General features: G+C 40.3%; 1 protein-coding gene across 1 annotated transcript in view; it reads right to left on the bottom strand.

Moving 5' to 3' along the window:
* Nucleotides 1–898: 898 nt before the first annotated feature.
* Nucleotides 899–12,780, bottom strand: part of LOC123983084 (5-hydroxytryptamine receptor 3A-like) — a 14,785-nt gene continuing 2,903 nt past the window's right edge. The window contains exons 3-11 of the mRNA XM_046069214.1: nucleotides 11,771–11,896; nucleotides 11,217–11,261; nucleotides 10,969–11,078; nucleotides 9,587–9,756; nucleotides 9,287–9,444; nucleotides 5,285–5,495; nucleotides 5,052–5,201; nucleotides 4,063–4,148; nucleotides 899–2,705 (exon numbers count right to left, since the gene is read on the bottom strand). Coding sequence (XP_045925170.1) covers nucleotides 2,466–2,705; nucleotides 4,063–4,148; nucleotides 5,052–5,201; nucleotides 5,285–5,495; nucleotides 9,287–9,444; nucleotides 9,587–9,756; nucleotides 10,969–11,078; nucleotides 11,217–11,261; nucleotides 11,771–11,896 — 1,296 coding nt within the window. The 3' untranslated portion in view covers nucleotides 899–2,465. The remainder of the gene's footprint in view (nucleotides 2,706–4,062; nucleotides 4,149–5,051; nucleotides 5,202–5,284; nucleotides 5,496–9,286; nucleotides 9,445–9,586; nucleotides 9,757–10,968; nucleotides 11,079–11,216; nucleotides 11,262–11,770; nucleotides 11,897–12,780) is intronic.

Raw genomic sequence — 12,780 nt, 5'->3', positions numbered from 1 at the left:
CATCTCAGTCTAAATAGGCTCTCTGGGTGATATCCATCAGCTGGTACACTAAGAGGACAAGAGAAACCTTACAGGAGGAAAAAGAGAAAGCCAGCAAGCATTATGATTGCAGGACCAGTGAGAATCCAAAGTCTGTGAGAGTAGTCTACAACAAATGTGCATCGCTGTCCACTATGTGCTCTCTAGAAATATTACCTTGTGGTAAAATACCACTTCTTCTCACTGGAAGGTGGGCTGGGCAAATTAAATGACCAATCCTTTATTGAAACACCAAATGCAGGAAACACCAGAGACTGCTGATGTCTACCACACTGTGGGCTGATCAACTTTGCTGTCAACCCAGTACATCTCTTGCACCTTTGAATATTTAAGGGATCATTACTGCATGCACTCATAAACAGTCCAAGCACACCCAGGCAGCTGGAAAAGGCTGAGTAGCTGACATATTAGAACATTTTAAGGTTCCCAATCAGGTTTCATGTCTTTCTTTCCCTAAACCTAATGTATCCCTTGTAATCCCTTAATGCCTCACTCAACCTTTGAAAACTTATGACACAAACACGTACTATAACGTTTCCTACCAAAGAAACTGCTCTAGACTGCAACAACAAAATCTTGCTTCCTGAGATTGTTGAGACACTCAAAATCCCAAATTGATGTCGATCACAATGAACCAGAACACGTCGTAACAGAGTTTGTCTTGACTGTCTATTTCAGAAGTCTGATACATGTTTTCAGACCCAGATGAAACTTTCAGAACTGAAGAAGTCTCTTGGATGAGGGACAAAAGGTCTTTGAGTATCTTCAATTTATCCTGGATGACGGAGAACCTTCACAGACATAAAGATGTCACACTCTCATTGATATATATGTATTTTATTATGTATCTGATGGACACACTGAGCATTGTGCATATTTAATGTCCTAGGCATATGTATTTCTAGAACTTTATTATACAATCAGACTGGTGTTATAAGCTTATACAGAATATATGTTAGATGTGTGACAGTGTGTAGAACATGCAAACAACACTACTGATGGACTATATCTAAACAGCTAAAAACACATTTCTAAAACTAGGGTGTAGAAATTTCTCAAGGCATGAGTACCATAAGAACAATGTGTTAGGATAAGAAACTCTCGAGGGTCTGCTACGACCTGCAAGGCAAGAGTCACGTGACAGATGGAGATATCCAAAGACGTCAGTAGGTTTTTCTTCATTAGCTTAACTAGCTTGTCTGTCACGGTTTGGGGTTTTTGTTTTGTATATCCTGTATTATTTTAAAGTTGTCTTTCCTTGGTGCATACTTTGCTTCCTGTCGGTGTTGAGTTTCCCTGATTGTGTCCACCAGTGGTTTTGTCAGCTGCCTCTTGGGTATTTAGGTATGCATGTTCTCTTTGTTCTTGTCTGATCGTCTTGGTATTTTGTCGAGTGTCTCTGCCTGTTCCCTCAATTATCTCTCTCAGCTGTGGTTGTATTTATGTTTTGTATTTATTATTGGATTCATTATTGGCTCCACTTTCTGTTAGTACCTGTGTTTGGACTTATTTATTCCCTTGGACTGCCTCATCTGTTTCTGTAAGTTGCCATCCCCTGATTTAAATAAACACATAACTGACTCTGCTCTGCCTAAGCGTTTGCATTTGGGTCAAACTCCCTGTTTTCCTGTCTTTGCTTGGCAAAACCTGTCTACTTGTACTGTTTGAAGATAATACCCTAAGAAGCACTCCTGTCTACCTGCTTATTATTTTATCTCTTTAGTTTTGACAAAGCAAAACCAACATTTAAAACAACATGATTTAAATGTAAACATTTAAAATGTACAAAGATTATAATGAGAAAAAACTAAATCTTCTATATATTATAATCTAATTTCTTATCTTTTTGTTTAACAATGGCACCATTAATTTTTGATTTAATTAATTGGTTCTCCATCAACTTGTTTTCCATGCAGCAATCGAATATAATTTGCAGCTAAGGCGCGGGGGGGTTACAACACCTAATTAATTGCCTGAATGATCAACTGAGAATTGGTTGGATTTCGGTCAGCTGTCGTTGTCCCCACATGGTTTGCTTAAAAAAGATCCTCTGCACTTTATGTTGTGGCTAAAACTGTGATCTTCACTGAGACTGTGCAATGTTATAAAACTGTTTAAAATGTTTCTGCTCACAGTGGAATAGCACAATGTAATGCTGCCATAAATTAACATTAATAATAGTAATTATTTGATTGCAGAGGTTTTGTAATCAGCACAGTAAACTGCAGCATAAGTTGCTGTCAGTCTACACAAACTAATTCCTCTATGGGTTCGTGTTGTTGGTTCATAACAAGTCAGCGCAAACCCTCAATGGAGTACGTAAAGCAACAATGGGTCTTTTTTTTTACAGGTGTGAACACACTACAAATGTGGTAATGTCCATGTTAAGTGGAACAATGACTTAATTGTATTTTTGAACTTTAGCACTACTCGTCCGCTGCATGGTACCATGTTAAAGAGATACAAGATAAAAACAGACCGACAACTGTGACGTAGACAATGATGAAAACTTTGTTGATTCTTTTAGCCACTCTGGTCCAGTACCCAGGCTTTCCTTCATCCTTCCTGCTGTTGAGGAGCACAGTCAGTGTTTTCTCCACCTTCATCAGATCATCTGAGAGCTTCTCCAAGGAATGGGAGTCCTCCGTCAGTTTGCTGCTGCTATCCTGCAGATGTGGTTTAGTAAACAGGTAATTAATGAAATTATGGAACACAAGATAGCAAGCTGCTATATTTGACATTCTGGTTTTTGTGTCCATTATGATGAGAATAAAAGTGTTGGTTCATCTTAGTTAAAATCAAACGCATTTTCTCACTTACCCATAATGGTATCTTGTAATGCAAATTGTCTAGCTACAACAGCTACATCTCTTCCCACAAACAGAATCCCTGACTTTAATCAAAAGCATACTGTCCACAGTTTTTAGAGTTTCCTATTTTTGTTTGTTTTTTTAAATTTGGGTGAACTGACCCTGGATAACCTGCAATTTTCGAATTAGTCCCTTAAAACTCTCCAGCTGATCTATCATGCTGCAGCATATGTATCGACAAGAGCTAGGAAAAGAGATCATATTTCTCTCTATTAGCTTCTCTGCACTGGCTCCCTGTAAACTCCAGAATAAAATTTAAAATCATTTTGCTCACCTAAAAAGCCCTCAATGATCAGACAGAATCTTCTTTTAAAAGCCTCATAGTACCTTACTACCCCACCAGAGCGCTGCACTCCCAGAATGCAGGGTTACTTGTGGTTCCTAAAGTCTCTAAAAGTAGAATGGGAGCCAGAGCGTTCAGCTATCAAGCTCCTCTCCTGTGAAACCAGGTTCCAGTTTGGGTTCAGGAGGCAGACACCATCTCCACATTTAAGAGTAGGCTTAAGACTTTCCTCTTTGATAAAGCTTATAGTTAGGGCTGGCTCAGGTGAGTCCTGAACCATCCCTTAGTTATGCTACTATAGGCCTAGACTGCCGGGAGTCCTCCCATGATGCACTGAGCCCCTCTCCTTATCTCCCTCTCCACCTATATGCATTATTATCCCACTAATGCATGCTACTAACTCGACTTCTTCCTCTTCTTTGTGCTTTCTCATCTCCTTCTATCGCTTTCTGCAGGTGTTTTTGGCTCCAGGCTCAACACCTGCTGCTTGTTATTAGTGATATTAAATTCATTAATATTGCCATCATCATAATATTATTAATTTTCATTGATGTCTGTACCACGACCACCTTCACTGTTTTACTTCTGTGTGGATATGGTGTTGGTCTCCCCCCCCCCACCCAACCAGTTGAGGCAGATGGCCGGCCACCCTGAGTCTAGGTTCTACTCAAGGTTTCTACCTGCTAAAAGGGAGTTTTTCCTTGCTGCTGTCGTCAAGTGATTGCTCATGGTGGGAATTGTTGGGTCTCTGTAAATAATATTAGGCTACTACGGTATGGTCTAGACAAGTTTTATGAAAAGTGCAATGAGATAACTTCTGTTGGTGCGATATAAATGAAATTGAATTAAAAAGTTCAACCCAATTCTAACCTCTTTGGCCACCGACAGCAGTCCAGATAGAGTTTCACCAGTAGACACATCACAGGCAGACCCACAGTGAGTCCATTTCTTCTCGTCTAAAAGGATATGTTTCGCACAAAGATGGTTGTAGCATTCAAAATGATAAAATTAACCAGTGGTTATTATATATTGTAATTGTGTCAGTGAGTATTTAAATTAGGGCTGCAGCTAACGATGATTTTAGTATTCCAAGCTTTAATAGATTATTTCAATGATTCATCGATGCATAATAAAGACAAAGAATCTGGGTAAAAGGATGGATTAGCACACGCACGTAGCAGGGATTGTCTGAGTTAAAAGGTGCAGCTCCCCGAACCCAGTTAACTAATGACTGTGAGGTTACAACTCACGGCCCAAAAAGGAGAACAACAAACGCACGTGTATACATTTTCAGTTGAGGACTGCGGCTTACTTTGGCTAGCCTTCAACTCAACAATCAATCATGATTTCAGTTAAATGCTAAAGTTGCTGTTACCTTGTCTGTGGTCCGCTGGCAGAACACCGGGGCTTTTTGTTCAGGTGCCGTCCTGCTGTTGCCGAGGTGTGATAAGTTTTGTTTTACAGTGGATGGATGGTAACATTACAGAGTTGTTGTTTTCTTTAGTTTGAAATAATCCCATACTTTGGACACTTTCTTCTTTGTCCCTCGCTATTTTCTCTCTGTTCCTCCACTTTGCAAACAGCTCCATCATAATCATGTCGTGTTCACAGCGTAAGCGCAATGTGCGACAGTAATAAATGTCCGTCCAAATCGATGCAAAGAATTTGTGTCGATGAATTTTATTTATCGATTTAATCGATGAATCGTTTCAGCCCTAATTTAAATCATAATTTAAGGTGTACACCATTATTGCAGTAAAATGTAATAACAGCAAACAACAAGGAAAGATCCAGAGTTGAGTTGAGATACAGAAGTAGAAATCTATGCTAAAACTCACCTCTAAAAAAGTTGAATTTACCTTGTTTGTCCCTACAGTCCTCACTTGAGCTTCGGTCTCTGTCTGCCTTGCTGTCATCCGATGCAGAGTCTTTCTCCATCAGATGCATCACCAAAATTGTCTCCAGGAGGCTGAGCATCATCAAACCAAAACTCCCAATACAGTAGGCCGCTAAAAAAAAAAGAAAAAGCAACATCATTAATGTGGACAAATAACCACACAATGAGTCAGTATGTGCGCTGTAGCATCATTACCTATAAGTGGAATCTTGTCTGACGTGGAAGGCAGAATTTCATTTAGAATTAGTTGTAACACAGTGACAGCAAGCAGCACAGTGACCTTGAAGCTGAGCTTCTCGCCCCCTCTGTCTGAGATCAGGAAGGAGGCCAAGTCCAGACACAAGAAGAACAGGACAGGCAACATGAAGTTGACAACGTAGAGCAGAGACCGCCTCTTCATGGTGATCTGTGAAATTAAGTTTAAGAGTCAGGTGGCTGAACTTCCTACTCCTATACTTCTTAAAAAAGGAAAATATGTAGGACCCAGATTGCAAACACAAGGTAATCTGCTCACGTCTGCAGTGGTTGAGGAAGTCTTCAAATTATTTACTAAAAGCAGCTATAATATCTATATTACATAACAATGTATCAAATGATGTAAAAACCATGTGACAATGTGATCACTTGTAGTGATGAACCAACAGAATTATTGCATGAATCCGGCCCACAAACTTACTGTTTTGGTTGTGATGGCCCCAAGGCCTGGTTTCTGATTTCAGATCTGATCTGAGATTTTAGCTGCTATAGTGCCAGATATATAACAGAAATAGTGCAGGCCAATAGCTGCATGGAAGGGGATTAAGACTATGGTGGGGGTGCAGGAGAAGGCGAGTGGGGATACTGGCTCCTTTGACAATAATGCTGACCTGGCAAATGGACTTAATGACTTTAATCTGAGATTTGATGAACATTACTTTAAAGAAGAACTTGACTGTATCAGTGCACTTGTGTCCACTGGAGAACGAGTTGTTATAGAGCAATCAATGGTATTGAAATCTTCTAAAGTCTTGTGCCAGCCAACTTTGCAACATTACACACCACATATTTCAGATCTCTCTGAATGTCATTTCCATTACAATTTTTTTTGCCAAAGTGCTGAGTGACTCTCACTCGCTGCTCTCACGTCCTAGCTGATGAAATGATTTGATAAAATGTATATAAATCTATTAGGGCTGACCCCGAATAGTTGAAGATTTGATACTTCGATGGGCGGAGCCTGATTCTACTGTCAATCTCACAGTGGAAGCTCTGCGGCTAAACAAGGATCAGGCCATTTTGGTGATATGGGGGTGCTCAATGTCTGATTTTTAATAGAACTACCAGTTTTCTCCCAATAAGTTAATATACAGCCTATTACAATATACATTTCAACGTTTAATGCTGTAAATAAACATGTAACAAAAAAGGATTTAACAAATGTTTTTAAAGTGCGTGAATAAATCCATAATTGTAACCCTAACCCTGGGGCATCAGTGCGCATGTGTAGGCGTAATGTATATTCGTGTAATTGCAGAATAGGAACAGTTGCTTCAAAGGTGTTGTGCCGAGTTGTCCGCACCTCGGGGGACTTTCGGATCATTTATCACCATTGATGAACCACACAAAGAATATTTTATTGTTTTTAAATAGTGGGCTACTTGAAATAGACCCGCGAGGAACCGCGACGCAAAACTCTGCACGTGACCGGTGAATGGCAGGCGATCATAGAGAAAATGGTCAACAATAAGCCTCAGTTTAGCTGGAAATGTACAGTTTAAGTCACAATGACTAATGAATGGAGACTGCAGCTCTGCAGCTTCTTGAGATTAAAGCAGAGCTACCGTTGGTTACCCGACCCCGCTCTCAATAGCCGTGCACAAAAACACACGATTCGACTACCAGTCGACTATAGGCAAGACTTGACAATTCTGATTCGACTGTGTTAATCCTTAGTTGGGGATAGCCCTAGAATCTATAAGTAATAACATAACTAAAGTTCGCTTCTAGAAGCAATTCATAGTTTTCAGTCATTTGACATGTGCGTTGACCTGGAGGGCAAAACAACAGACCACCGCGACTCCCCCGTAGAGATGCCGCAGAAGCAGTCAGATTTTATCTCACCTTTCAACTTAAGAAAAAGAAAGATATGAACACAAACTGCAAGTGTTGGGAATATCCGATCCATATGACGTTACAGCACCCACTGCCGCATTTCTACCGTTAATAAAACGGCAGGTCCCTGCCACTGCTCGGCTGCGGTATGTTTACTTTTACTTTCTGGGGAATCTCTCACCTAACACAGCCCAGGCTTGTCTCCTCCTCTATTAGTAAATCCAAAATCAAAACAACCATCCAGAATTTTAGTAACGCAAAAGTAACAAACTCAAAGTAACAGTGTATCACTTGCATATTGGTCTTTTTTGCCCTCCAAGGGAGCGTTTTCCTTGGATTGTGACGTCAGGTGAAAACTATGGATAGAGGGGTGGAGGATGCTACACTCACCTTACTCAACCTCCTTTAAAGCCATCTCGAATAAAGAAAAGCTCATGCTTGCCTCTTATTCATCGACTTCTCTGTTTTTAATGTCATACAACCCCATATCTTGGCAGAGAAGCTAATATCCCACTTCTCCTAAGACCTCTCTGTATACTGGAAAAACAGACTCCAGTGAGTCAGAGTTACTGGAGTCCTGTTCGATGAATGGCTTTCCTCCACTGGTGCACCTCGGGGCTGTATTTTATCCCCCTTACTGTACATTTTGTATTCTGACAGTTGGCATGAGCCTGCATGTGAATTGTAATTCTGCTTCACAACTGAGTCTGTGCACTGGAAAGGTTTAAGTGGTAGAAGGCATCTCACTGAAGGTCAATACAAGCATTGCAGGACATACTGATCGATTTTAGAAAAAACATCTATTCCATCTCAGACAATCACAGCAGACAACATAGATGATATTGTTACTGGACATAATACTGCTGAATGAACATTCACTGCTGGTGGCTGTAAGATAGTTTGTGGTATATTGTATGTATATAGCTTTTCTCTGTGCCTTTCTCTCCTCCTTCTGCTTACTAACCCAACATGCACACACAACGTGATCTCTGAAGCTAACCAGACCTGTGACCCACAGCAGGCTAGCACCAGAGTGCGTTTCCAGTTTTTTTTAGTTCAGGGGAGAGTGAATTTCCGCCATCTTGATCTTGAAATCACATGGTCTGAACTACCATCTTGATTCCAAAATCAGCTGGCCTCAAGCCCATTTTGATCCATATCTGCGACCACCCACGTGGTCGGATCCACCCCTCTCTTAGTCTCTCCCCCTGCTTTGTCTTTCATTCACACACACACATGCTTGCTAGCTTGTTGTATACTTTTGTATGATTTGTTTTATTGGCTTTATTTCATTTTACTTAGAATAGTTAATAGTGATTTACTTGCTAAAGTTATTCATCATTGATCTATGCTTGAGTTGAATAAATCCTATTATAATTTTAAGAAGTCACTGCCTGTGATTATTTGTATATAATGTTGTAGTAACAGTTGGTTACCGCGGCGAGTGTACGGATTCACCCTTCTCTGCCTGCCATCTATAGGTGGACAAGCGCTCTTTTAGACTGATCATATTTGGCTCATATTTGGTTATTGGTCCCTGATTGCAGGGTGGTGCCCCATATTTATTAATTATAATTAATAATTTTGAATACTAATAGTTTTAATATTTCTAGAATATCTTTGATATTCAGCTAATAACCAAACCTGACCAAACCCCAACAATACCTGGGCATAATCATTGATGACAAACTGCAACGGGAGGACAACTAAAACGCCATCCACTCCAGAACACAACACTGTTTTCACTGAGGGAGGTCTCTCTTAATATTAACTCTTAATGTGGACAAAACGGTTATGACTCTGTTTTATTGATCCTTTATTGAATCAGTTTTAATTTTTGTCCTGGTCTGCTGGTTTAGAAATCTTAGGTGAGGAGTAAGACAAAGCTATAGAGTAGAGAACACCTGTTTCCCCCGGTACCAAAAGAAAAAAATTGGTTATTGTAACTTTAATGAAGAGTAGCAATAAAACTGCAACAGTATAAATTCTACATCTAGATATTTGCTTAAAGAAACAAGTATTAGCAGTGAAATAGTAGAAGCACATGTACTTACTTGAGTGGAAAATAATTTCCAATTCTGTGTGTTTGAAACCAGAAATACTTACAGTGTAAACAAGCATGCTTTGGTTGAAGCCTAAAGTGTCAATAGTTTTGACTGTGGCCGTCTTGCTGATGACCAGCCACTCATACTGGGTCGGCAACTTGTTAGTCCACACAGGCAACGTGCCATGGTTGTAAAAATCAATAAGCTGTATTTCCTCGTCTGAGGAGGGAAATAAAAATAAAACTGTGAGGTTTCTTATCAGGTCAACAAAGAACAAATGCTGTGGCATCTGCTGTTGTGTGCTCATGTGACAATAAACGGTTAAATACAGAAACACAAAGACAACCGGTTACAGGCTCACCATTGTGTACGACCGACTTGAAAGTTATGGTGCAGCGCTGCATGTCGAAGGGGAATTTGTAAACTTGCATTTTGCAGGTGTTGACCAGAACCATATCATTCAGACGTTCGACCCAACCTGAAGAACGAACGATGAGGTAAGGACTCGGTGGGGCCTTATCCTTCTCTGTCCTGTATAAGAAAGCACACACATGCACTATGGCTATTTAATTTAGTTTAACCTCTCCTCGTGTGTCCTTATTAACTTCACTTCCTGTCTTTGCGTTTTCCCGCTCTGTGTATTGTCTTATGTTTTTCTTTGCATTTTTCATGAATTCTGTTTCCTGTTTTACTTTGTTAATCATCTCTCCTCCTTGTCCTTAGTTTCACCTGTCCCTTTTTATCCTCACCCCTCTCGTATATTATAGCCCATGTTTAGTTCCCAATGTTTTTGGATTATCTGTGATTCCCTTGGAGCTTACCTGATTTTTCTCTAATTTAACTTTTTTGGTTATATACACACACTATCTAAATGGTGTGACAACATCACATACTGCATCATACTGTTCCAACATTTTAGTCAATATTTGTACATAGGCTATAGGGTAGTAATACTGAATTACTGTAGGCTACTTACTGTGTACCTACCAGTATGGAAGAAGTACAGGGAATGAGGGGTAGCAAATTTGCATTTAGGAAAGACCTTGAATTAAAGCACATGTTGACAGTGTTGTGTAATTACTCTCACTGTCAGAAAGCAGATTGCAGGTTAATAAAAATAAAAAGAATGTCTCATGGGGATTACCTGACATTTTCAGGAGCCTAGGAGCAGTTTTGTGTGTGACTGGGCTCAGCATCCAGTGCGCATGGGCACCAAAGTCAATGAACACAGAAACTGTGTGTGTCTGGTAAAGCGGGAATTGCACTTGGAGTAGAAGACAAGAGGGCAATTTAGGGTTTTGAGTCCGGCCCACCAGCACCCTTCGGGTTGACCGTCAAATGGATTTTGTTGTGCCTTCCCTTGTACCTAAATATTTGTTCCAGTATAGGTACATTATAATTTTTAAAACATAAACATAACCACTGTATCTTGGAGCTACGTTCCTTACAAAAGTTACACTCTCCTTCCAGGACCTAGCGCTTTGTTCCCCAGTAAAAATAATATTGTAAACTGCAGTTCATTAATCAGTCCTCTATATTTAAACAAGTCTAAGGCTACGTTCAGACTGCAGACTTGATACTCAATTGTGATTTTATCCCAGATCCGATTTTTTTTGTTTGGCAGTTCACATTATTGTTTAAATGTGGCCCATATCAGACTTCAGTGTGAACTGTCCGCGGCCTGAAAGTGACCCGCATGCGCAGAAGAATAAAACAGTGACATACAAATACCTTAAAACTTACATCTCTTCAATAGTTATATCTGGCTTCCACAATGCTTCAATAGGAACTGTTACCCTTTTAATTCCACAGAACTTCACTGGATCCCACTTAATGTGATAATTAATCCAATCCTACACAGGAAAACAAGGGAAAGAGGAATGGGGTAAAGAATCAAAGAAGAAGGACAGAAAGAAAATCATCTGAGTTTCCACTAAAGATGAACAGGTGAGAATAATGAAAAAGTGCTGTCCATCTCAGATAGAACTCACCATATCAATCCAAACATAAGGAACAAAAGTCTGGTCAGTCTCCCTCTATCAGCAAAGAAATTACAGTTTGTGTGAAAATCTTTCCAGCAGCACAATAAACATACTCATAAACTAACCATACACGCAGCAAAGCTGTCATAACCCATAGACCTATGCCGGGTTTAATATAAAATACAAGAAACAAACGACAGTTAAGTTAATACACATCAAATATAAGCACAAATTCCCCAAAGGTTGCACAGTGCTTGTTGTGAAACAACAAAAAATGACACACACCTGTGAAAACCCAGTTTAGGATACTGCTGCAATACCTGATTATAGAGCTGCATTTATACTTCTGAGTCAAGAGGTTTTGTTTTGATTTTGTTAATTTTGCCCATCGGCTATCCACAGCAAAAGCTAATCACTTGTTCCGAAGCGCATGGCCTTGATATCTACAAAATGTCATCAAACTGTCTGAACAAGTAGTTCAATGAAGGAAAAAAAGGTAAATAAATCATTACCATTAATAAGAAAAAAATGACAGACAATCTAAAGCTTCATATAAAACTTACCACATCTAGGATGCTATGCAGCAGCATTTGGATCCATATTCTTGTAGTTTCAGTGTGGTTTTTAACAGGCCTGGCCATGGTGTACAGATCTTTTTGCTGGGTCAGTTTCAGGTGGTCTAAAACAGCCTGGTAACCACAGTTAGATGAATCTGTATTTATATTAAGAATAAGAAGAATATTAAGAATTTATTCTTCAAAGGTAAAAAGACATTCAAACTTTTTTAATTAATTAAACTTTAGAGTTCTTCTATGTGTCTATACATCAATTGTGCTGTGTGTTATTAATGACTTATAATTTTGAAGAAATGACAACCATTAGTCTATGAATCTATAATTAAGGCTACAGGAATAAATATTAGGCAAGGATGGGGGGTTGTTGGACTTTGGGTTGGGGGTGTGTGGGGGTCTGGGGCTTGGGGCTTTGGAGCCTCTGGGTCTGGGGCGGGTCTGCGCACTGGGGGGGCTGGGCACCCCTGGACAAGTCCTGGGGCTGGGCGGGGTTGTCGCTGACTCTGGGGTGCTGCCAGTGCTAGAGGGGCTCTTGCTATAAGCCCTGGGCTGGAGGGACCTGGCGTCCTCCTGCTAAAGGGGGTGGGGGACGGGACTGAATGATGGGGCCAGTCAGGAATCTGGTCCCAGTGAGGAGGACCATTCTAGCCTCCCTTTGACCTCCTTCACCTTCCCCCCTTTGATCATGTCTCACTACATACACCCTTAGGACTCTGGGGGGCAGGCAGGCTGCAGGGCCTTTGGTGGGTGGGGCTGATTTATTGCGGCCTCGCCCTTCTTCCCCCCCCACTGGCCGTCCCTCAATTCTTTTTTTTTTTTTTTTTTTTTTTTTTTTTTGTTAAACCTGTCCTGCCCAGCAGCCTGGTATAGAGTATAATGACCTGGATACCATATTGTGCCAGACAGATTTTACTTTAACAAGAGAGTATTAAAATACTCCTTTGTCTGTTTTATTATTTATTTAATTATGTATTGATTTGTCACCGGGCCGGACAGGGGGG

This window comes from Micropterus dolomieu, linkage group LG14, assembly GCF_021292245.1.
Source record: "Micropterus dolomieu isolate WLL.071019.BEF.003 ecotype Adirondacks linkage group LG14, ASM2129224v1, whole genome shotgun sequence".
Taxonomy (NCBI): Eukaryota; Metazoa; Chordata; class Actinopteri; order Centrarchiformes; family Centrarchidae; genus Micropterus; species Micropterus dolomieu.
Note: the sequence above shows the minus strand (reverse complement) of the source record. Positions and strands in the feature narration are given on the sequence as shown.